Source organism: Mus musculus, chromosome 18 (genome assembly GCF_000001635.26).
Source record: "Mus musculus strain C57BL/6J chromosome 18, GRCm38.p6 C57BL/6J".
Taxonomy (NCBI): Eukaryota; Metazoa; Chordata; class Mammalia; order Rodentia; family Muridae; genus Mus; species Mus musculus.
Genome location: NC_000084.6, coordinates 44,455,133 through 44,480,342, shown reverse-complemented (window position 1 = coordinate 44,480,342; position 25,210 = coordinate 44,455,133). Strand labels below are relative to the sequence as shown.

The 25,210-nt window shown below is 45.4% G+C and overlaps 1 protein-coding gene across 7 annotated transcripts in view; it reads left to right on the top strand.

The window, feature by feature from the left end:
- Mcc (mutated in colorectal cancers) overlaps window positions 1–25,210 on the top strand; it is a 387,123-nt gene that overhangs the window by 331,840 nt on the left and 30,073 nt on the right. For all 7 annotated transcript variants that reach the window (NM_001085373.1, NM_001085374.1, XM_006526024.4 and 4 more), the window contains 6 exons: window positions 3,965–4,111; window positions 5,120–5,209; window positions 6,571–6,719; window positions 11,822–11,962; window positions 16,402–16,505; window positions 20,361–20,544. In NM_001085373.1, coding sequence (NP_001078842.1) covers window positions 3,965–4,111; window positions 5,120–5,209; window positions 6,571–6,719; window positions 11,822–11,962; window positions 16,402–16,505; window positions 20,361–20,544 — 815 coding nt within the window. The remainder of the gene's footprint in view (window positions 1–3,964; window positions 4,112–5,119; window positions 5,210–6,570; window positions 6,720–11,821; window positions 11,963–16,401; window positions 16,506–20,360; window positions 20,545–25,210) is intronic.

Genomic DNA, 25,210 nt, shown 5'->3' with positions numbered 1-25,210 from the left:
ACCTAGTAAAACAAAACAGACCCCAAACTCTTAAATGAGAACCAGACAGAAGCAAGAGTCTACTGTCTTCATCTTGCCTTGTAAAGGATAGACACCTTTTTCTCTTCTACAGTTGATGTTGCTTGTGGACTCCATTTTTATAGAAGATTCCCATCACAGTTTGTTAAATTCAGAGTTCTTGAAAGACAAGAGCCTTACCTTATACACTATTAGAGCCCCGGTATTTGCAGCAGATCAATTTCTGTACATCTGCATGGGTATTTGCTATGTACTAAGTTTAAGAGAATCAAGAAAGTAGCCTCCCAGGGTCAGAGGCTGGGGTTGGGGCTGGGGCTGAGGAACCCATTTTATAAGGGTTGTCAGAATGATACATGGCTTTCCTAGGTACATCAGTCTTCCTTTGGATACACTTTGAATGTTGGCTGTCCCACTTCCAAAAACAAAACAAAGCAAACAACAACAAAGTATTCTGTAGAGAAAAAGTATATATCCTATAATAAAAGACATCTTCAATAGAAGATGGGTTTATCAGGTAATTACTGCAAATATAGAATTTTTTAAAAATATTACTCTTTAATATTATGTGGGTCCAAGAATTGCAAATCACGATGTGCACAGCAGGGCTACACCATCTCTCCAGGCTGGGAAGGGGCAGCCTTTAGTTTGTCTTTCAATTCCTGCATCCAATAGCTCTTGATTTGTAGCCAATCTCTATATTAATCTCCATGTGTCCTTTACTGGTCTCATATCTCTGCCTCAGCTCCCACCCCCACCCCCTTTTAAGAAGCAGGTCATTGTGTGGTGTCTATTCTAAGTCCAGGATGATCTCAGAGATCTGTAGTGTCATCCCATCTACAGAGACTGTTCTGAAATAGTCACATTCCCAGGTATTATGTAGAATTGGGACATCACTTTTGAGGGAGTCCTGATCCAACCCATTCCCATGGGAGAAGTGAAAAGGAAATCTCTAATGGCTATATGCCTGCCTCCTGGTCCTTGCCTAAGCTAACTTATTGGGTGGCCTTCAGTTCTGGTATTGGCTCATTTAATTTCACCCTAATCTGTAGGAGACACTCAGGTCACCCTGCAGCTGCCCTTCTTTCCATGTAGCTGACCCTTCAGCTGATTTTTTTTCCCCGACTGATGAACACTGTTCTTTAAAAATAAGACATAGTCCAAAAGGAAGATATCATCCTTTAATTTTTCAAAGAGTCCATAGCTTTTAAAATGAGAATGTATAGATTAGAAATCACTGGACCACATGAATGCACACGGGAAACGACTAGAAGCAATTGCCTGAGAGCAGTTAAAAAGGGATGTGCTAACCTTTTCCGTGTTAACCTGCCGTGCGCCTTAGCTTTTCCACAGTCAACATTCAGCACCTTTGTGATTAGAAGAGCAAATGTTTCTAAACCATGGGTTATTTTAAGCGATGTCTTAATAAATTTGCTAGAACTGTTTGTATTTTTCAAAATCCAACTATGGTGGCTTATGCCTCAATCCTTGTACTACAGAAACTGAGGCAGGGCAATTGTTCTAAGATCCAAGACCATCCTGGGATAAGGACTAAGATCCTGACTCAAAAAATCCTAACCAAGTGAACCAAGTACACTGACTGGTGATTTAGGAACAGGCCAGTGATGGCTTCCTGCTACGATTAGACTGGATGTAAGTTTTAGAGTGATGTTAACTTTGTTAATTATTCAGAGCCTTACTGACTCAACCAGGGAAGCTGCCAGGGAACATAGTGGAAGCACCCCACCCCCACCCCCCACCCCACGCCCATGGCCTGATGAATCTCCATCACTGACACTGCCTTTGGTTTGCCAGGGACTATTCCAGAATAAACTCCCATCATGACTTCTGTTTGACTCCAGCAGGCATGTGTCTTTGCAGTCTGGTTGTGTTTTGATTGCAGCCCTTGCTTCTGTTGTGTTGGAAGAACACTGTGCATTTCAAGCAATCCCCAGCTCCTGGAAGCCACAGCAAAGCATTAGGCTCTTTTGATCTGCTTCACTATTGAATGCAATTTGCTCCAAGGGAATTTCCCTATTTTGGCTTATAATATGTTGATGAATTATTGAAACTTCAATTACTTTTGGTTCCCAAGATAGCAGGGTAGAGATAGCCCAGACATTTAATATGAAAGCTTTCTAGAAGCTCTTAGAGAGGGGGGCTGTGTATCTGCTCTCTGCCCTTGCCTGGAAGGGCTGTGCCATCAAGAGCTAGCGTAGGGATTGGGTTCTGCTCTGCCTGTCTGTGATGCGTTATATAATGCTTTTGTAGCCTTGGGCCGGCTGCTCAAGATATGGTTCCCTGATGTCCAGCATATTCATACCTTTGGGGAACTCATTAGATGTACCACCAGGATGGGCTTCTGCCACCCCGGTTTCTCACTAACCCTGAAAGGGAGAACTGGTATACCATAAACTTTACAAAAAAAAAATGGGAATGAGTGGGTAGGGAAGTGGGGGGGAGGGTATGGGGGACTTTTGGGATAGCATTGGAAATGTAATTGAGGAAAATATATAATAAAAAAATTAAAAAAAAGAATGATGAGACCAGGAAAAAAAAAAACTTTAGAAAACCCAGTTCTAAATGAATGCTCAGGTATACCTTCTGGCTGACTGCATCTGGTGCTTCATTCACTTGAATTTTGGGCACTGCAGTCAATCTGAAGCATCATAAACTAGGCTTAGTGGTACTTCCCCATAATTCTAGCATTCAAAAGCTAAAGACAGCAGCTTCAGAAGTTCAAGCTCATCTTGGTTGCATAGCAAGCTTGATAACAGGCTTGGTACTCTGATAATAAAATCATGTCCATGGTTATCATAAAGGTTGCAACTGTCGCCACTTACTGGGATGTTTCTCCCCTTGGTGGCCACAGAGCAGTAACTACACATAAGTGAGGTGTTAATAGGGCATATTTTATTTTATTTTTAAAATTTTATGTGTATGGGTGTTTTTGCCTGTATGTATGTCTATAAATCTTACATGTACCTGGTGCATGTGTAGGACAGAATGGAACATCTGGTCCCCTGGGACTATCATTACAGATAGTTATGAGCCTCCATGTAAGTGCTTCAGATTGAGCTCTGGTCTCCTGGAAGAACAGTCAGGGCTCTTATCACCAAGCTATCTTTCCAGCCTCTACTCTTGTGCCTTAAATGTATTCACAGGGCCCTGTTTTGTTTTGTTTGTTTTGTTTTTTCTTGCTTTATTATTTAAATGTTCCTCTCTACTGTACCAGGGATGCTCCTGAGCCTTGGTTACCTGGAGGAAAGCTGTTGGTACCTTTGCTGTCACTCCAGTTTGGTCTCACCTCTTTCTCAAAGCCCTATCACTAATAACTCAGTTTGTTCAATATTGTATATTCTCCAGATGCTATGTACACAGTCCTACATCCCCATCCTCTCCCTATGACTCTACCAAGCCCACCCTGACATGTTCTCCTATGGAACCCAGTTCTCCTATCATATACCTCTTTATAGTCTCTGGAGTAGCTTCAGGTGGAAGTTCAGTCTTCCCAAGTTCTGCTGCCTTGGAGCACTGGAGACAGATATTTCTAGCAATTTGTGTGTGTGTGTGTGTGTGTGTGCGCGCGCGCGCGCTCACGAGTGTGTGTGTGTGTGTGAAGACTCTTGTTCTCTATACCTGTGTGGCCTCTGGGTTTCCTAAGACTAGAGATCGCATCCTTATCTGAGTTACCCACTACAGCATCAGATGCTTTTCCGAATTCGTCACGCCTGTGTTGAAAGCTTCTAACACTTAGGTTGCATATTCCCCTTCTTGCTTGTAAATAAGAGATGATTGGTCAGCAGTGAGCCCACTTAAGGACTCAGTAGCTTCAATGGACTTGACCAGCTGAGCAGCACAGTTGAAAACTGTTGCCATAGGCTGTCTGGCTCTCTTGCTCTTTAACCCGGGAAACTGCCAACTCTGTCTAAAGGGATTATGTTTTCAGGTCCGAGAGCTCCAAACTCGGCTGCAGAGTGTGCAGGCTACTGGACCTTCTAGCCCAGGTCGCCTCACCCCTGCCAATCGCCCAATCAACCCCAGCACCGGAGAGCTAAGCACCAGCAGTAGCAGCAATGACATCCCCATCGCTAAGGTGAGCTCCCCAGGATGAGTCTGGTGGTGTCGGGACACTTCTTATCTAAAAAACCCAGCTGTGGCTGAGCCCACCGTTGTGCAGGCATACCAGTACACATCTTCTAGTGGCTTCCCCTGGGACTGAGTGTCAACTCTACCAAATCAAGCTGCAGGGAGAGATAACCCACTAATAGGTTTAAGTCTCTCTTAGAGGCAACCTGTACACCGGGTCTCATTAATCAGCCCACTGGAAAATGTCACAGCTGACAAGCTATTGTGGAGAGTTTTGTCAAGTGTGACTTCTCAATGGATGGGTACTTGCTTTCAAGGAACTATCAGCCCTTAGGGGACCCTGAGTGATGAAGCAGTGAGTTCCCCCTTAGAAGAATGACAGCTGTGTCAGTGGAGGAAACACATCACAGAGCTGAGTGTGGAGGTGCAGGCTTGTAACTCCAGCCAGGAGGCAGAGGCAGGAGGATCAAAAGGAGCTCCAGGCCATCCAGGGGTGCATAGTGGGACACTGTCCCAAAAGGAATAAAAAAGAAAAGAAATACATTGTTACCATTTGTTCTCTGCCATAGCACCTTTGCCAGGCTTTTGTACACTTTCCTAAAAAGACCCTGTCACATGGTACCAATGGCAGGTGTCTTCCTGCCTGCCAGCACTAAGAGTCTCCACAATGAAGCTGTTTCTCAGCCTTCATGTTTAGTAAGTTAGGTGAAACGGTTGCTTCTTGCTTCTTGACCATGGGTGAGTTTTGTCTCCTAAGGAATGTTTTGAATGGTAACAACTGGAGTACTGCAGGCATCTTGTGGCCAGCTACACAATAGCTCCCTCTACCCCAGCCGAGGTTCCCCGGGGCCCCAAACGTGCTGAGGTCTAGAAGCCCCATTTTAAGTTTATGGCAGCAGGATTGAGCCAAGGAATGACTTTAGTTCACAGGGCTAAAAATTGTGTAAGCCTTGTTTCAACCTATGCTATGCAGGGGACTGGTGTGGACTTTTTGATCGATTGTTCTTTGTTTAAGATTGCTGAGAGAGTGAAGCTGTCAAAGACGAGATCTGAATCGTCATCATCTGATAGGCCAGTCCTGGGCTCGGAAATCAGTAGCATCGGGGTGAGTGTCGGTGATGGGCCGGGGAAGAAGGAACTCTATAACAGCACCCGGACCCTGGCTCCTAGAGGACAGAAGTGTTGATGTTCCCTCCAACTTGTCAGTTAATTGGATGACAAATCATAAGGGTTTCATTCCACAGAGGCAAAGTCAAATGTGTAAAGTTTCTAAATGGCGAATTACTACTTCAGCTTTAAAGTAGGTATCTCCTGATTAGCCCCCCCCCCTACACACACACACTTGAAACCTTCCAAAAACTAAATAACATTTGGTTAGTTATTGGTGATGCCCACGAATGACATGAAGTATCTGCTCCCAGAGACGTAGGGAGTTGTAAAACTCCAAAAGAACTATCTCTTGGCACATACAACTTGAAGGGGCCCACACTGTTCATGGACTGGGGGATGCTGCCTTGGAAGTGGGGCCCATAGCTAGCAGAGCATGGATTAGACCTGACTGTTGAGTGCGAATCTTCACACCAGTGTCTCTCACCTCCAGGGAGGGAGGCAGAAGGCTGGTGAGGGGACAACGGAGTAGGGAGTAGTTCCAGTTCTTTTACTGGTTTTGTTTGTTTGTTTTTTAAAGATTTATTCATTTATCTATTTATTTTATGTATATGTGTACTCTATCTGTATGTATACCTGCATGCCAGAAGAGGGCATCAGATCCTAGGATAGACATTTGTGAGCCACCATGTAGTTGCTGGGAATTGAACTCAAGACCTCTAGAAGAGCAGTCAGTGCTCTTCACCACTGAGCCATCTCTCCTGCCCTAGAGCTTCAGTTCTTTAAGGAGTACGCTTTACAGTTGGGCATGGAGCTGGGAGAGCTAGCTGCTTGATTCTAGGGCAAAAGGAAAGAGTCTTAAAAAAAAAAAACCCAAAACTCACTTTAATTTCCTAATTTAAAGTTTTGCATTGAGCGAAAACCACATGCGTCCAGATTCTGTGCCAAACCCAAACTGTGAGGATAAAGGGGACAACGTCTCTCTTGGGCCACCATCACCCTAGACTATGGCTGTAGAGTGTCAGGAGTTCAAGGCAGGAGGAGAAATTCCAGACTGTGTTTACAGTCCTGACTTCTCGGGACTCTAGGAGAACTGATCTGCTTCTTGTTTCCCAGTGTGAGCTATTCAGGAGGTGCAGCTGTGAGCTGATTGTGTTTCACATGACACTGTCACAGTCATTTTTTTTTAATGCTAGAATTATACCAACTGAGACCCATGAGACTCAGAAGGGTGACCATCTGCTGGCTCCAAATTCTTAAGGAGGATTGGCTTTAAGTTGTCGCATGTGCAGATTGTGCCTGGGGACCTGTGTTTCTGACCTGACATCTCCCTGGGGGGAATTGTGCTCATTTGTACAGGTTTCCAGCAGTGTGGCAGAACACCTGGCCCACTCACTCCAGGACTGCTCCAACATCCAGGAAATTTTCCAGACACTCTACTCACACGGATCTGCCATCTCTGAAAGCAAGATTAGAGAGTTTGAGGTGGAAACGGAACGATTGAATAGGTAAAGAGCGATCTGACATATTTCACTGGAGGAAGGGGAGGGGTGGGGGGTGGGAGCTGCTCCTGACCCTCTCTCTAAAGGATCATCCAAATTGGCTTGTGAATTGTGACCTGGAGTGAGATTGCCAGGCTGCTGGGATTGAGATGGAGACAGGACATGCTTGTGGCACACAGGGTCAACTTCATAGGCTCGGGACATACATTCACACAGGGCCTTGTGCGTAGGAAGGTTGAACACATGCATTCTGACTGTGCTGTTAGTGTTTTAAATCCTTAACTGTGTGTGGACAAGGAGCCCCGCCTTGCCTTCTCATTTCATGCTGGACCTTGCGAAGTACATAGGGAGTGAGTCCAGGGAGCAATCCACCGAGAATGTCAAGTAGGTCATAGATGGCTGCCAAGCATGTGGGCCAGTGCTACAGAGAGTCACAGTGGGAAGTCCTGGAATGTTGAGTCAGTGTCAGGGGGTGCTTGTGTTTGCCAGAAGTAGCAGAAGCAGTGTGCTGGAGCCGTTCTTGGCATCGGCCCCACATGTTGGTCTAACTCCCTGCTCTTTTCTGAGGGATGTCTGCATTTCTTTATGCACTCTGCTCATGTGCATCCTATCCTGCCATAGGCCAGCTTTATAAATTCTAGCCGATGATGCTCTTGATATAGATAGATGTAGAATGCACTCCTGCTCCTTGGTGAAGACAAGCTTCGTGCACTCTTACTGAAGAAGGAACTCCTTCAAAAGCTGAGAAAGGACCACAGCCAAACCTGCTAACCACGGGCTGACTCAGACTCTGTCCCATGATAACAGAATAGCCCCTTGAACAGTTTCCAAGGATGGTGTGGCTGCCTTGACTTAGCAGTCTTCGGGGAGAGCACAGGAAGGGGTTGGAAGACTCCTGAGCTAATCAAGAAGGAATGTGAGCACTAATTCCCATCTACCATTGCTGAATTCCATTCCTCTTGTGTGTGGCAAAATGGAATAAATCAAACTAGCATGTTACTCCTCCCTGATACGAAGCTGTCTTAGTCCTTGAGGACAAAGGGAATGTGACGCTCTAGGTCATCTTAAAGATTACTTTTTAAAAATAAACATACGTGCGCCGTGTGCCTATGTCTGTGTGGATATGAGCACATGAGTGCCTGTGGAAGCCAGAAGCATCAGATCTCCCTGAAACTAGAATTGTAAGAGGCTGTAAACTGCCCAGCATAGGTTCTGAGAATCGAACTTGGATCCTCTGCAAGAAAAGCATATGCTTTTAACTGGTGAGCCATCTCACCAGGCCCATTTGAGTGATTTTAAAATTTGAAATTAAATGGTTTCCTTGTTAAATCCAAAGTCTTTTAAAGTGCCAGTCCTGATGAGTAGCTCATAACAACAAAGCAGAAACCTTTTCCTCCAGTGGCCTTCCCAGCCTTAGCCCTGAATCAGATATGCCCTTTCCAATTGAATGAAGCCATGTGCCTTCAGGGAACCCTCCCTTCAGCTGAAGATCTCTTCTCTGCGATTTCAAAGGCTTGCTTTGTTGCTGAACTTGGGCAAGGCACCTTTCTTCTCTGGCCTATGCACCCAGGAGAGAACAAAGAAGGGGCACTATTTAGTGCTCAAAGCACAGGTTGTGTGTTTAGCATCACACAATGGATGCTCACAGAAAAATGTCTTAATATTCAACTTGTGAGGATTAGGCTAGTCTCCCTCCTCAATGAGAAAACAAAGGCTTTGAAGTGGAAAGTTGAGAGATGAAGTCCACCACAGTTATTTAACAGGCAGAATTCCAGACCTTGCCCTTCGCCCTCACCCTGTTGTTCTATGATCATAGCTGTGGTCAGAACGTGGGTCTTCTTAGAAATACGGCCTTAATGACTGTTATTTTATTGTCTCCACATTAAAGGACTATTACTCTTTAAAAAAATAAATAAGGCTAGGCTTTGACTCAGATTTCCTTGGGTTAGGGAAACATAACAACACAACATTGTACTTACTCATGTTGCACATCATCTGTGTTAAGCACCTACTGTGTGCTAAAGTATGGAGCATGAAAAACAGAGAATGGCCCTCATCTCCTGAAGCACATGTTCTGTTAGGAAGTGTAGAAGGAAAACAGTAGAGGAACTGTCAAGGAAGACTAATCTGGACCCTGAAAGAGTCAAGTTATTTATTTGTTATTATTGTTATATTGGATGCTGGAGGTTAAGGCCAGGACCTTATACAAGCTATGCAGCCATTCTACTGCTGAGCTGTATCCCTTGCCTGAGGATTATTCCTTAATAAGTAGTGGTCCATGGAGGTGTGGCTAAATAGGAGAGGTTTATCATGAGGTTTTGAGGAAAAAGAGCAGCCATGACAGGGTTGGAAGAGTCTTAATTCTGGGCTGGACGAAACCGGTGTGAAAGAGGAGCCATACAAAGGCTATTAGGACCAAGGTAGAGCGAGGCCCTGGAGGATGCAGGGAAGCAGGAGGACCACCAGGCAGAGGCTGGCATAGATGCAGAATCGGATTCTATAGCAGATTTCACTCTGTAGCCTAAATATAGTTAGAAGGCGTTTTCAACGGGAAGAACAAAACCTGTTCTGCCTTCTGGAGCTTCGAGGTAAAGGATAGAAAGAGTGGGAGCAGAGAGATGACTGTGATGGGCCAGGAGCCACAGCTCATAATGCATTCAGAATAAGGGAAGCCTCGGCCACATTAGGTCTGGCTGTAAGGAGAGGCTCTGAGAGGCTCCAGTGCTGGCTTGTGATGCTAGGAGCATGGCAGAAGTGGCGACTGGTGTGGGGAAGGTGAGGGAGAGCAGGATGAAGAAAACTGAGCTTCCTGTCTTTGTTAAGTTGGAGGCAGTGTGTGACACCCCCCCCCAACCCCCACCCCCGCAGTGGGAATGCCAGGAGGCAGCTGATGTGTGGGACTGGCACTCAGAGGGTGGTGTGTGCTAGAAAAGATGGGAAGCCATAGAAACAGAGTGCCTCCTGGAGCCATAGCCTGGATAGAAGCACCCCTAGGGAGAGTGTTGACAGGGGAGGGGACCCTCCCCCAAGCCTGAGCCTGAGGAAACACCAACCCTCACAGCCTTTACATCCAGAAGAAGACCAGCAGGGGGCGTCCTGACCTGAGCAAGGAAGGTGTTTCAGGCAGAGATGGTGTAGGTCAGTAAGTGGGGTTAATGGCTTCCAATGAACAAGGACTGCTGTACTGGAATTATAAATCAGAGAGTGGGGACTATTGAAAGAAGCCAAAATGAACAAAAGCTGAAAACTGTGTGCTTCTAACACTTCACTCGCTCTCTGTGCCCTGTAGGAGTCTTCAGTACTCTCCCCAGCAGACATGTCCCATACAGGTAAATCCACTCTGCCCTAAGATTGTTGCTCAAGGCCAGTGGGTTCCACAGGCCATCTCCCTCAGGAGTCAATTGAATATCTCTTGAAGACTTGCTTCTGTGAAGACTGTGAAAGAGTGTGCTCTGTGGAAAATGGAGGATCACACACACACATGTCCTAGGACAGAAACTGGAGAAGCTGAAGGGTCTACATTTGTTTGTTTTCTGACTTATCCTTAAAGTCATTGCTTTGACTATACAGTTCTGGATCTGATATAGAAGAACCTAAAAGTTCTCATTGCTGATTGTCCCAGTCACTGGTGTTAATAGACATCTAGCCTGGAAGGCCCTTGGGACATGATCACAGGTCTCTGGTCTAGTTCCCAGTTAGGGACAGCCTGGTAGAATTGTCCTAATCGTTCACAAATTCACCTTTGGCTAGTGTTCTGTGGAGTGTGGTTAAGAGCACAGGATCTAGGTTGATCAGCCTGGTTAAGTTCCAAGTCAAGGAACTTGACCTTTCACTATTTGAATGCATCTCCTGACCTGGGTAACAGGTTCGATCATACCTGACTGGGCAGGCTGATAGAGGAAGACCCAGGGAAAGCTCAGCACACAGCAGCCATTATGATCATGGTGTGGCATACTGCCCCATGCAAGGTGGCTTGTTGCAGCATAGCTGGAGTTACTTTGTAGAGTTGTGGGATGCCAAAGCTGTTGCTTTCCTTACTATAGACCCATGGCCTCATACAGTAAAGGCACATGACATAGGTGTAACCGGGTACCAGAGTCTATAATTTCTTTGTGGTGATTGTCTTTAGTTTTTTGAGTCAGGGTCTGTCTACATAGCTGTGGCTGTCCTAGAACTTACTTAAATTTAAAGAGTTCTGCCTGCCTCCTGAGTTCTGAGAGTAAGACCATGACATTCAGCCCCCCATGTCTTTACTTTTGCTTCACACTGACTTCCACGATTATTTTATTTTGAGCTGTTCTGTGTCCGTTACACTTGCTAAAATGCCCACCAATGCCATATCATCTTTGTAATTACGTATGTGTTGCGTCTATGAATTCATGTACATCTGTGTACACATGGAAGAAAAAAAAAACCACCAAGTGCCTTTCTCGGTCACTCTCTACCTTTTTTTTCATGAGGCAGGGTCCCTTACCTGGATCTGGAGCCAATTTGGCTAGGCTGTCTGGTGAGCAAACCCCGCAGAGCCATCCCTTTGCCATCCCAGTGCTGGAAGTTTAGATGGTGCCACTTTGCCAGGCTCTCAAGTGGTTGCAGGGGGCTGAACTCATCCTCTAGTGCTTTTGCCACAAGCATTTCACTTTGCCGAGCTGTGTCGCCAGCCTCCCATATCACATGTGTGTTGTATATATGTGTCTGTGGATGTATGTTTGTCTGTGGCATATGAATGTGTTCATATGTGCACTCACCCGTGCATGAACGTAGCAGTGAGCAGTTGATATTAGGTGTCTTTCTCTATTGCTCTTCACCTTAGTTTTGGAGACAGGGCCTCTCAGCAAACCCCGAGCTCACCAGGCTGGCTGGCTAGCAATCTCCAGGAAGCTGCCTGACTCTGGCCAATCCATATCACTAGAATTACAGGTGCACGCCACTGTGCCTGTGTGGGGATTTCCACACAGGTTCTCATGCTTGCATGGCAAGCACTTTATCCGCTGGTCCTCTCCCTGCCGTGTTCTCTGACCATGACCATCTGGTCTACTTGCGAGTGAGACAAGTGATATATCAGACTGTAGTCCTAGCATGTAAAATCAATGTTCCTTTCTTTGTAGTCGTATTGAACACCTCAAATCCCAAAATGACCTTCTCACCATAACCCTGGAGGAATGTAAAAGCAACGCCGAGAGGATGAGCATGCTGGTGGGGAAGTACGAATCCAACGCCACAGCCCTGAGGCTGGCCTTGCAGTACAGGTAGGAGAGCCAGAGGGGGCAGACATCTTGGGTATGCTTTTAATTGTTTAACACTTGTTTGTTTACTTAAAGTTAATTAATGTTATTAATTAATTAATTAATTTAGAGTATTGAAATAAATGTATACTGACTTAAAATTAATTTATATTATTTATATAAATATTTCAAATTAGTATTAATCAACAAAAGCGATGAACTAATAGAACTAAAATTATTTTTAAAATGTATTCACTTACTGTGGGCATGCATGCACGCATGAGTGCATACATGCCACAGTGCATGTGTGGAAGTCCAAAGACAACATGGGAATCCATTCTCTCTTTCCACCATGTGGGTTTCAGATTTCGAACCCAGGTTGTCAGGCTTGGCACACTGCGTGTCGTCACCCTCGGAGCTGTCTCACTGGCCCATTCTCAGTGTCCTTGCAACAGCGTCATTGCATGTGCATCTGTGGCAGTCCTTAACATAAAAGGAAAGACATATCGAGTGGCTTGGACCTACAAATGTTAGTGTGGTTCATATTGAAAACCAATTAGTGTCCTTCAGCAATTAGGAGAGTAAGATAATCGAGGTGGTAGTAGTACTTGATATGTCCCCAATATCCCAATTCAGACTACAGATTAACTAACTCATCTGAGTGATGCCACCCAAAACATCAGTGTGGAGGGTGAGGGAGATGGCACCTAACCACCAAATCCAGTGACCTGAGTTTCAGCCTTGCAACCCACATGGTGAAAGGCAGAGTGAGAACCACGCTTGCAGATTTTCCTCTGGCCACCATGCATGCACTGCAGTGCCCCACCACCACCACATGTAATAAATAAGTGTGAAAAACAACCCCTGTTAAAACATTCAGCTCTGTGCTCTATTTCCATTTGATCCTTCTATTCGGTATTCATATGTATTTATTCCGTTTGTTATAGAATTTCTTTGCTTGTTTGCTTTCAGTCCTACAGAGTGAACTCAGGGATTTACACGAGCTAGCAAGTGCTCTCCCACTGAGTGTGCTCCAAGCTTGGCATAGTTCTTCATTTTGTCTGTTTTGTTTTGTTTGAGACAGGATCTCTGTATAATAGCACTGACTGTCTTGGAACTTGCTCTGGAGACCAGGCTGGCCTTAAACTCACAGAGATCTGCTTGCCTCTGCCTCTCATGTGCTAGGATGAAAACATGTGCCACCATTTACTGGCTTTTTTTTATTGTCTTAACTTATCTTTTTAAAATTTACAAACATTTTCCATACAGTATGTTCTGAGAGTGTTTCCCCCTCTCCAGACTTCTCTCAGATCCTCCCCCTCTTCTTAACCACACACCTTTTTGTTCTCTCTCCCCACCCCACCCCCAATCTTAAAAACGAAGACAAAAGAAAAACCCACAAAAAGGAAGCTAAAACAAATAAGCAAAAGACCAATAAGACAAAACAATGCATAAACAAAACAAAATAAAATCCAAAGTCCACATACAAAAAAGGCATGGAATTCATTTTGTGTTGGGCAACTACTCCTGGCATTGGGCCTGCCCTGGAGTGTTTTATATACCCAGTGACATCCCATGGGAGAAAACTGATTTTCCCTTTTGTGAGCAGGTATCCGTTGCATATAGTTATGGTTAGGAGTGGGAGCCCATGTCTGCTTCTGCTATCAGTGCTGGGAGCCTGTGTGACTTGAACCTGTGCAGGTCTCACACATGCCTGGCACAGGTTTTAAATTGTACATAATAGTCTACACTTATCTTGGATGGCTGAATCCAAAGCTACATATTTTATGCCTTTAACATTGCTCATTTTTCTAAAAGACCTTTGAAGACACTGGGCATTAAAATAATTCAACAGTAAAAAGCCTGATGCAGATAATATTGTCATTCTTTACATGCTTTCCTTGGGATAACTTTCCCAAAGCAGAAGACATGAGTATCATCAGAGCTCTTCAGTTGGTTTCCATTAAAAAGATGCCAGTTGATTACAGGCATGGTGATAGGCTTATGCCTTTAATCCCAGCACTTCAAGACAGGCGGATCTCTGTGAGTTTGAAGCCAGCCTGGTCTACCGCATGAGTTCCTGGACAGAGAGGGCTACAAAGAGAAACCCTATATTAAAAGAGAAGGAGAAGGAGAAGGAGAAGGAGAAGGAGAAGGAGAAGGAGAAGGAGAAGGAGAAGGAGAAGGAGAAAAGAAAAAAGAAAAGGGGGGAGGGAAGGAAAGAAAGAAAGAAACAAGGAAGGAAGGAAGGAAGCCAGTTAAGAAGCTAGAGTTAATATTTTCGAATAGGTAATAACACTTTTCTTTCTCACTGTTTGCTTGCTTATTATTTTTTATTTTTTAAAATTTATTTTATTTTATTTTATTATTTTGGTTTTTCAAGACAGGGTTTCTCTGTGTAGCCCTGGCTGTCCTGGAACTCACTTTGTAGACCAGGCTGGCCTCGAACTCAGAAATCCACCTGCCTCTGCCTCCCAAGTACTGGGATTAAAGGCGTGTGCCACCACGCCCAGCTGTTTTTTTAATTTTTAAAGAAATTACATTTATTTGGGTTTTACACCATAGCATGGCTGTGTGGAGGTCAGAAGACAATATGCAAAAGTGAATTCCACTGTGTGGATCCCCAGATCAAACAATGTCAGGCTTGGTGGCAAATGCCTATACTCACTGAGCTATTACCCTAGCCCCATTCATTATTTTAAAACCCATTCTTTTTTTAAAGCCGAAAAAGTGTCACTATCTTCTGAGGTGTGTTAGTGGCTCTCACAGACCACTCTCCACCTTTGGTCTCAGGGGGTGCTGCCCACAAGCATATCCCAAAGGATGAAGCACCTCCTGCCTGCCTGCCTGCCTTTGCGGGGAGCTGCCTGCACCACAAGCTCACTAGCTTGATGTGACCCTTTTCTTAACTCTTGGCTTGGGGAGGGGTGATGAGCATGGAACCAATTTAAACCAGATGGCTTCTCTGTTTTTGTCTCTGTAAATGTCGATTAAAGCAGCATTCCCCTTGTTCAGCTTGGAGAACCTCATCAAGCATTTGCTCATAAAAGAAATCTTGCTGCTGCCGCGGTCCTCTTGTCCTGAGCACACTAAGCACATGGGTGTCTCCACTCCTGACTGGACAAGGGTCTGTGTGTATCAGAAGTGGAGTGTGTGTGTGTGTGTGTGTGTGTGTGTGTAAGAGAGAGACAGACACACACACACACACACACACACACGCACACGCACACGCACACACAGAGAGAATGAATCTCATCTCACTATATAGTCCAAGCTAGCCTCAGGCTTGTAGTCATCCTGCCTTATCCCCGTACATGTGGGAGACAGACATGCACTCTGTCATGCCTAGCATAGAGACGGCTCTTGGACCCAGCTTGCATGCTCAGCAGATGATGGGCATAGAGAAGAGTAACTTTTCCTTCTCTCAGACATCCTAGCTCAGACTCTTACAAGAAACCTAACCGGCGTTTCATGAGGTTTTTGTAGGAATCCCTATTTGCACTTTCTATGGGGATGGAGCTGCTCTCTCTCTGTGCTCAGCACCGTGGTGACTGGCAGCCATGTAATAACTGCACATGGGTATTATGGCCACTGCACAGGAGGGCATGAGGTTTCCATTGGAATTAACTTGAAATAGACACGTATAGCTATTGTCTACTGTACAGTACACATATAGGTCAAAATGATTGTTTCCTTAAGGGGAGTTTTGATAGCTGTTGAGTGCTGCGTGCCAGGGTCAGGCATCTGTGAGTGACTTGGCTGGCTGGGTGAAGTCTCTGGGCTCCTAGGCAGTTCTGAAGGTCAGTGTCAGCTAGGGCTGTTTCTGAAAGTCGCTGAGACCACTAGGACCTCCTTCCTCGCAGACTGTGTCTCTCCAGCAGCCTCAGTTCCTCTCTGGCTATAGGCTACAAGTCTTTGTTCCTCGCCACATAGGTCTCTTCATAGAGCTGCTCAAGATGACTCCCTCCCCGAAGCCCCCATATCCTGAGAGAGAGGACAGGAAGTGGAGAATGGTCAAGATGGAAGTCATGATGTTTTAAGGGTCTACTGTTGGGTGTGGCACATCATGATTTCCATTAGTTAGAAAGACCAACCCTGACAGAGTCAAGGGGACAGTGGAGGAGTATGCATACCAGGATGCAGGCTCAGTAGGGGCTACTATGGACTGAATACCATAGGTATGTTACATGTCTCTCTTGACTTGTCATCAGAAGGACAACCAGTTTGCCTCTCCCTCTGTTGCTGCTGCTTGTGTATTTTTCTAGAACATTGTTTGTTTTTGAAAAAGAGGTAAACATAGCAGCAAGGCACTGGTTTGTCTCAGGAGCACTTACTTCTGCATGGAGTGTTCTTTACTGTGTGGGTGGGGAGGGTGAGGCAGGCCCTGGGCTGGAGTGGCACTAATGATGAGGATCATTGCCATTCATGGCCAGCGCTGATGCCAGGCTGCACTTCTCTTGCAGTGAGCAGTGCATAGAAGCCTATGAACTCCTGCTGGCCCTGGCTGAGAGCGAGCAGAGCCTCATCCTGGGGCAATTCCGAGCAGCTGGTGTGGGCTCCTCCCCTGGTAAGTGTCCCCTGAGTTCCCTCAGTGCGATTCCCCATGTTGTCCCCACTGTTGCTGGCATTGAGTCATCTCCCAGAAACACGAAGTCTGCTTGTCAACTGTGTTTTCCGTTCTCACCCATGACTGAGTGTGTAAATTGTTTACATTGCATGCAGCAAGAACTGGAGTGGAAACCGGATCACAGACAAGTTAAAACAAACAAGCACTCTTGGAAATGAGTTCTCCTGGGCTGACAGGAGGAGCCGAGGGAGTGGGGCTCACAGGGCTGTTAAAGGGACCAAGGCATTGTGTAGCTGCCTAGTGATGGTCCCTTTGCTGCCGCTGTGGCCATGGATCGGGCTAGTTGGTCTTCTTGTCTCTGTAGTTATACTTGTTCCCTGGGTTCAGTCCTGTGAAGAGCTTTGAAGCCTACTTCTCCACCTCCATAGATCTCATGAATAGAGCCGTAGTTTTATACCTGGACGGCTCTGGTTGCATAGGTATGTCTTATGGCCTTTGCATCAGCCTGCCATTGCCATCTTTACTCAACCTCAGTGGTCAAGTACCCTACTGGCCTCATTTGTACCTCAGACTCTTCGCCAGTGGTTCTCAGCCTTCCTAATGCTGTGATCCTTTCATACAATTCCTCGTGTTGGGGTAACCGCTGTAAGCCGGGGGCAGGGGATAATAAATGGATAGCTCTTCGAAGCCTATGTGCTTCCAATTGGCCTTTTCTCTCCAGGACACACTACCACAGAGTCCATCCCAGGCACCTTCTAAGTGAATCCCCTATCCCTGCCAACTCCCTTGTTGCTGCCTTTGTAAGGATCCTTGGGGTGTTCTTCCCTCAGTTTTGATACTCTGAGGAATTGGAGTCAGACCCGAAGGCAGGGAAATAAGCAGCATTACTTTCCTATTTTATGCCTAGGTTCTCTAACAAGGGAGCAATTATCTTTGGTATGGGTGGCCACTCTTCATTCCCCAACTCCACCCTCTGGTCCTGTCCCCACCCAGACTCACTTTGGTTAATAATATTCAGAGCATAGCACAGCCCAGAAGCAGAAACTCTGCCAACACTTCCATTAGAAACCTCATTTTTAGGGTCTTTTAACTGAACCATAAAACTTTACTCCTCATATGAAACAGATTCTAAAATGATCTTGGCCTGCTGTCAGCTTTTTTTTTTTTTTTATAAGAAAACCATCAATTAAAGGAGGGAAAAAAATCAATCATGTCCTACTTTGTATCACAAGATGTCTTAACCTGTTCCACGAGTGAAAGGCATCTTTATTAGGCTGGTGCCTACACAGAGCAATTACTTGGTAGGGGCTGAAATGGCTTTAAACAACCCAGAATTTGAAATGTTTGCAATAATAATGAAGTGCTCCATGTCTCCCTCCTCCCAGGTAACTTCTGCATGCATTAATAATGTGATACCATGCCTACTTTAGAATAGAATGTAGAGAATAGACAACTGGTGAGGTGTGTGTGAAAGTTCTAGTGGAAAGAAGAAACAAGGAGGGAATGGCTAGAAGTCAGTCTGAGGAGTGTGCTTTCAGTATAGGGAGCACACCATACTGAAGAGTGTTCTCCTGTTCTTCATAGTGCTAAGCCTTGCCCTGATTTTAATACCCACTGACAGGGACAGTTGATCTGTCACTCTGCCCGAGGTGCTGTCTAAGCAAGAGCTAGTTTGTGACATTTACTCACAGGGTCAATTACTGCCATTGCCTTTGTTTGTTATTGAATTCACAGCACTCATTATGTTCATTTGAGAAGAAGGTTTAGCCCAGTGGTTTTCAAACTATACTTTGGGACACCAGAAGGGTGTCTTTGGGTCTCAGCAATGGGCACGGAGGGTGGAGAAGCTGAGTATGGCCTAACCTCTGCCACTTCACCCAACCACATTTATGTTTTCAATGTTCACTATCCCAAGTTTCATGGGGAAAATACACATCAGTGTTGTGTGGGTGGCAAGCCGGTGGTTTGTTTGACCAAGACAGTTCTTGAATTGTTATGAAGACTGTGCTCTTTAGAATACTGTCTTAGTCACTGTTCTATTGCTGTGAAGAGACACTATGACCAAGGCAACTGTTATGAAAGAAAGCATTTAATTGGGGGCTTGCTTAGAGTTTGTGGTTTAGTTCATCACGGTGAAGAGCATGGTGGCACACATGGTACTGGAGCAGAAGCTGAGAGATATATCCAAATCCACAGGCAGAGAGAGAGAGGGGTGCAGGGGGTAGGGGGGTAGACAGAGAGGACAGGAGACTGGTCCTGGCTTGGATTTTTGAAACATTAAAGCCCATCCTCAGTAACATACTCCTTCCAACAAGGCCAAACCTATTACAAAAACCACACCTCCTCATCCTTCTAATCCTTTTCAATAGTAACACTCCCTGGCGATTAAGCATTCAAATACCCACACCTATGAGAGCCATTCTTATCCAAACCACCACAAGTAGTTTTCAGTTCACGGCAAAGTGGAGAGGAAGTACACAGACCGGTGTCCCTTGCACATGCACAGCTTTCCCTGTTATCAATAACAGAGGTTAACAGATTTTGTTGTTTTACAAAGTTCCAGCTCTCTATTAGATAGAGTTCACTCCCTGTTAGACATTCCTTGGGTGTGGCAAGTGGACAGTGACATGGACCCGCATCTATAGCATTGGGAGGAGCAGCCTTGTGATGGATGGTTACCAGCCCAACCTTCTCCTTCAGTCCTCCTCACTCTGCTCTCCCAACCCTAAGAACCACTCACTGTGTTTGTTTTATTTTGTTATTTTTCTTATCTTTCTTTTTTAAAACTTGTTATTTTTTGTTTTTTGTTTTACTAAGACAGGATTTTTCTCTGTGTAGCCGTGGCAGTCCTGGGACTTGCTCTGTAGACCAATCTGGCCTCAAACTCACAGAATTCTGCCTGCCTCTGATTAGCAATGCCCAACAAGTGCTGGAATCAGAGGTGTGCACTACAACCACCTGGCTCTTTTTCTTTTCAATCTGCCTATCTTTTTTTTCTTCTTCTTTTAAGTTCTAAGAGTCAAACCCAGTGCCTTTTACAAAGCAGGCAAGGGATCTGCTCTTGAACCTTCTTGTGTCTGTGTGTAGTATATGCACATGTTCCTATGAATGGCTGTATGTACTTGTGTGTGTGTATGTGTGTGTGTGTGTGCAGATGGGAGCCAGAGGTTGATGTCATAGTTTTGTATCATCTTCTAGCTAATTAACTAATTAATTAATTTTTGAGATGGGATTGCAGTATGTAGTCTTGGCTGGCATGGAACATGCTATATAGACCTGTCTAACCTTGAACTCACAAAAAGATCTGTTTGTCTCTGCCTGTGCCTTACTAGTTCTAGAATTAAAGGCACATACCACCACTATATTTACACCCATACACACACATGTATATGTACATATAATAATATTGGTGCGAGGAAAAAATAGCTCCAGTTTGAGCTGTAATTACTTGTTGTGACCCTGTTGCACCGCAGGAAGCTCTGACAGTGTTCTTGATGCATGGTACTGTGACATTTTACCCCAGTTTCTCCCTGTCCTCATTCATAAAGTGCCCATGTGTAGGAGACATGAACCTGAGTGGGAAGAGGCGCCAGCAACAGGGAAATGTAAATGTTAGCATGTTAGAACTGGAAGCTGATCGCGGAGATAGTGCTATCCGTGAAGCTATGGAGCCCATGCCAAGGGATGCCTTCCTATCCCTTCTCAGCTACCCCACCAGCCCAGAGCACAAGCCTCCTTCCTCAGCCCCCACTGCTCACTGTGCCCTCTGTAGCTGAGAGTCACTTACAGAATCATAGCCTGGGCTTTCCTGATTCTGCCTGCACCAAGTAACCTATTGGCTTTTCTGTGGTGTAGGAGACCAGTCAGGGGATGAAAATATCACTCAGATGCTCAAGCGGGCTCATGACTGCCGGAAGACTGCTGAGAACGCCGCCAAAGCCCTGCTCATGAAGCTGGATGGCAGCTGCGGGGGAGCCTTCGCCGTGGCTGGCTGCAGCGTGCAGCCCTGGGAGAGCCTGTCCTCCAACAGCCATACCAGGTACCGCTCCATGCTCTGCCCGGTGGCTCCTCCGCCAGCAGTGGGCTTCTTGCTGGCCCACTCCAGGAGACTGTGTGATTTGGATAACAAGGCAGGGTTGCTTCATGCTTACAGCCTGTTCTACCCAAGAACTATGAGGAGGGACTAGAAAGTGGCCTTCTTGTGCTTCTGTGGAAAGTACAGTCCAGAGAGACAGGGATGTAGATTATGGTAGACAAGGCACAAGAGCGCAGTCTCTGTCTGACACTCTTCTCTCCCTATACTGTTCTGTTCTCTGTTTCTTTATTATTCTCCATTTCCAGGAATTACCAAGTAACTAAGGCTCGCTGCTAGAAAGACCCAGCCTACCTTAAGCTAGAATCCACTCTCCTTCCTTTTGCCTTTGTCCTCCAAGAGCTCTTCCCTGGCAAGAGGCCCCCCTGTCTCCTTTATCAAGCAAGGCTGTATTTATAGCCCCTCTTAAGCAGACACTTAATCATGAACCTCAGGTCACATTTTCCATCCAGGAATCAGAGGGCTCTCAGAAATGGTAACAAAAGCAGTGGAGACTAAAGTGCAGCCCCTGGAGCAGGTTGATCTTTCTCCATGGGGGCAGGGCACCACAATGAAGCCCCTTGTAGCCTTTTTAAAAAATCCTTTCTGGCCACAGAAGCTCTACTGTGATGCACGCCCCCCTCTCCCCTAACATGCCAATGCTCAGACTGGAATCTAGCTGTTAGCTTCCTATTGGACCTTCCTTTACGGAAAGCCAAGGATGATTTAATCTGGTCTCACAGATGACACCACCTTGGCTCAGAGATGTGCAATTGACTTGTTTAAGAGCACATGCCTGTTAAGAGGGAAATCTAGAACGTCACCACCAAACACAGTATCCCTCCCGCTCCCTGGATCTCAGGTCAATAAGACAGTCTCCTTCCACGCAAGTGACAAGAGCTACACAAGGATCGATGGGATGTCTAGTGCCAAAGCACACGTACTGATGTTTTCTTGAAGCCTAAAAGCAATTTGACACTCTTGTCTCCCACTGGAGGGTACCAGCCACCTGCCTCAGTATATCACATACATACACTGGCCCCTGTGTCCCGGGAGGGAGCCCATTCCCAATCTTACACTTGGCCACTTGGCCACAAACACAAGGGGCTTATTTTTTCTACACTTTAGCACACGTGTCTTATTCAATAGCACATAGATGGTAATTTTTCACTTAAAACCAGACTCTTATGTTTAGATACAGAAGCAGATGCCCCTTCCCATGGTGTTTATAATCTATCCTTTCCATGTTTGTTTATGTAGGTATCCAGTGCTCAGCTCTTCAAGTGAGGCTCTTCCTTACAGTTAGTGACTGTTAAGAGTTGGCAGAAAATGTCTTGCTTAATTGTCTGCACACATCTTTCCTTCCTGCAAATAATTCCGTTGTTTTGGTCTGAGTCAGAGATGACTCTGGAGTCCGTCAAAAGTGAGAATAAATTTCTAATCTGCTATTAGTGGAGATTAGCGATTCTGAATATTTGTTACAGGAGATATTTGGTATCTAGGTAAGCTTGCTTCTTAGAATATTTTCTTGAGAAATTTAATTGTGGATTTTATATTTCTTTATATATATATGTATATGTATATGTATATGTATATATGTGTGTATATATATATATATATATATATATACACACACACACACACACACACACACACACACACACACACATATATATGATATTTACTTTATTTACATTTCAAATGCTGTCCCCTTTCCTGGTTTCCCCTCAAAAACCCCCTATTCCCCCCACACACACACTCAACAACCCACGCACACCGACTTCCTGGCCCTGGCATTCCCCTATACTGCGACATAGAGCCTTCGCAGGACCAAGGACCTCTTCTCCCATTGATGACCAAATAGGCCATCCTCTGCTACATATGCAACTGGAGCCACGAGTCCCACCATGTGTTTTCTTTGGTTGGTGATTTAGTCCCAGGGAGCTCTGGGGGTACTGGTTAGTTCATATTGTTGTTCCTCCTATGGGGCTGCAAAACCCTTCAGCTCCTTGTGTCCTTTCTCCAGCTCCTTCATTGGGAATCCTGTGCTCAGTCCAGTGGTTAGCTATGATCATCCACCTCTGTATTTGTTAGGCACTGGTGGATCCTCTTCGGAGATACCTGTAACAGGCTTTTGCCAGGAAGCACTTGTTGGCATCCACAATAGTGTCTGGGTTAGGTGATTGTATATGGGATGGATTCCCAGATGGGACAGTCTCTGGATTGCCTATCCTTCAGTCTTTGTTCCACACTTTGTCTCTGTAACTCCTTCCATGGGTATTTTGCACCCCCCTCCTAAGAAGAATCGAAGTTGATTTTTTTTTTTGTATATCTATAGGATGAGAAAAATTCAGATTCAGACTCTCTGCTTTCAAAAATAAGCTTATTAATCCCAGTACTTGGGAGGCAGAGGCAGGCAGATCCCTGAGTTCAAGGCCAGCCCAGTCTACAGAGTGAGTTCCAGGGCAGCCGAGACTACATGAAGAAACCCTGTCTCAAAAAACCAAAAACAACACCACTACCAACTCACTAAAGACTGGCTGTTCAGGGCCAGCAGCTGGCTCATTGGGTAAAGTGTTTGCTATGAGGACCTGAGTTCAGGTCCCAGCACCCACATAGCTGAGCAAGCATGATGGCCTGCATATAATCCTAGTGCTCAGGACTTAGGGATAGGGCATGGAAGACATCCATGTGCAAGAACATACCCACACATGTACTATATAGTTGTGTGAAAAGGGATAAGGGTCATAACAAAGTTTAGTCTTCAGTGGATCTTTCGTCAAACATAGGCTTTTAACTTTGATTCCATTAAAATGCCTTTTTTCCCTCCTGCCCCTGTCACAGCAGCTCAGAACCTGTCCAGAAGAATACACAGGGGATACCTGTGGCTCTCCATAGCCATAAAACAGACACAGTTGGAGTGTCTTTATGTCTTAATGATAAACATAGGGTAGAACAAAGTTCTTAACCATATGGGTACAATATTATGACTATTTTTATTTATAAGCCTTGGAATTCTGGCCCAAACACTGTCCTGTGATAAGTTTTTCAAAAAAAAAAAAAAAAGGAAAATGGAGGTTTCTGAGGCAGACTTTGTGTGGCCCAGTATACCCCCTTCCCTCCCACTGTAACTACAGTGTAGAGAGATGTGCTGTCAGGGTATCAGCCCCTCCTACCCAAGGTCTCACAAAAGGAAGGGTCGGGTCAGGTCCCTGAAGGCATCTCATAGCTCCTGAGGACAAAAGGGTTAATGGATTTGGGAAGGAGGCACAGAGACTAGCTACCCAGCAAAAAGAATATGGATGAGAGTCACTTCTGAAAGGATGCTCTTAGCAGGATCCCAGCATTTAAAAAAAAAAAAAAAAAAAAAAGACATTTTTTTTTTAGATTTCAGCTGCAGATCCATCAAGCATTCTTGTCTTAATGGATAGAGCAGCCAGGTAAGGCCAATTGCCTTCATAGCTTTACCAACATATCATAGTACAGAGGCAAAGGGGCTGAATTGTCTGTAAGTAGAGGTAGGTGCTATCAAGCAGCCGATGCTTTGTGTCAAGCTCTGGATTTTCTGCTTATTCCGTGGAAGTAAATTAACTGATCCTGTCCACGAGTGTGCAGAAAAAAACCATAGCAAATGTGCTCTCCTAGGAAGTAGAATTGAGGCTATTTTCTTTCCGCATAATATGGGCCCAGGGGTATGCAATCTATGAAGGGTGAATTCAGCCTCACCGTGAAGCCTCCTCTGTCCTTGGTCAAGATGCTGCCTGGCTGGTCGTGACATCTGGGGCATGATTTCCAAACTACAAAAGAGGGCAGTGAAGCACCAGAAGGGCCTGGTCTGCACCCTCTGTAGTATTCCTGGCTAGAATAAACTTTCATGGGGGGAGAAAAAAAATGCTTTTGACACTGTCTGTTGTAAAGGTGATGTCTTGGAACCACTGTCCAGTTAGGAGAGGCCTCTGTCACCGAGAGGCCTCTATCACCCCCCCCCCCCCCCAACACACACACATACCCTGCCCCAGCAGCAAGCTTCAGGGAATGAGTCAGATGGGCTTGGCTGTGACATATCAGTGAGCGCCAGCACCCAACTGAGACACTCCTCAATAGGACTATGTGCTGATCTGACCCTGGTCACTTTCCTTCTCAGCTCACGTAACTCGAGTAGCCATATGAACTGCTTTCTGTACTTTTTATTTCTTCATCTGAAGACCTAACTTTAGGGATCAGTCAAATCTGGACACCCACTTTAAAAAACAAACGATTAAGTCCTATCATTATAAAATGCAAAATATGCAATGTAAGGTCTCCATGCTAGGACCACTACCAGGAAAGGACCTCTGGGAAGTACCTTGGGATAGAATTTCATACTATAACCGGGATCTTATAAATTAATATTTGGGGTCACAAAGGACAGACACATGTAAAAGAGCTTAAGAGAGGGGCCCTGATTTGAACGGTTATGGGACCCCCATATGTATGAGATAAATAGCAGCTTAAGGCAGAGGACTGTCATACTCCTGAGCGACTCGTCCTGCCTGTAAGCAGTCACACACACCCCAGGTTCTGCATCCAGCCATTGTGGCTCTGCACTGGCACCATTCTCATCCTGGTACACCAGCCTTCCCTGGGTGACCTA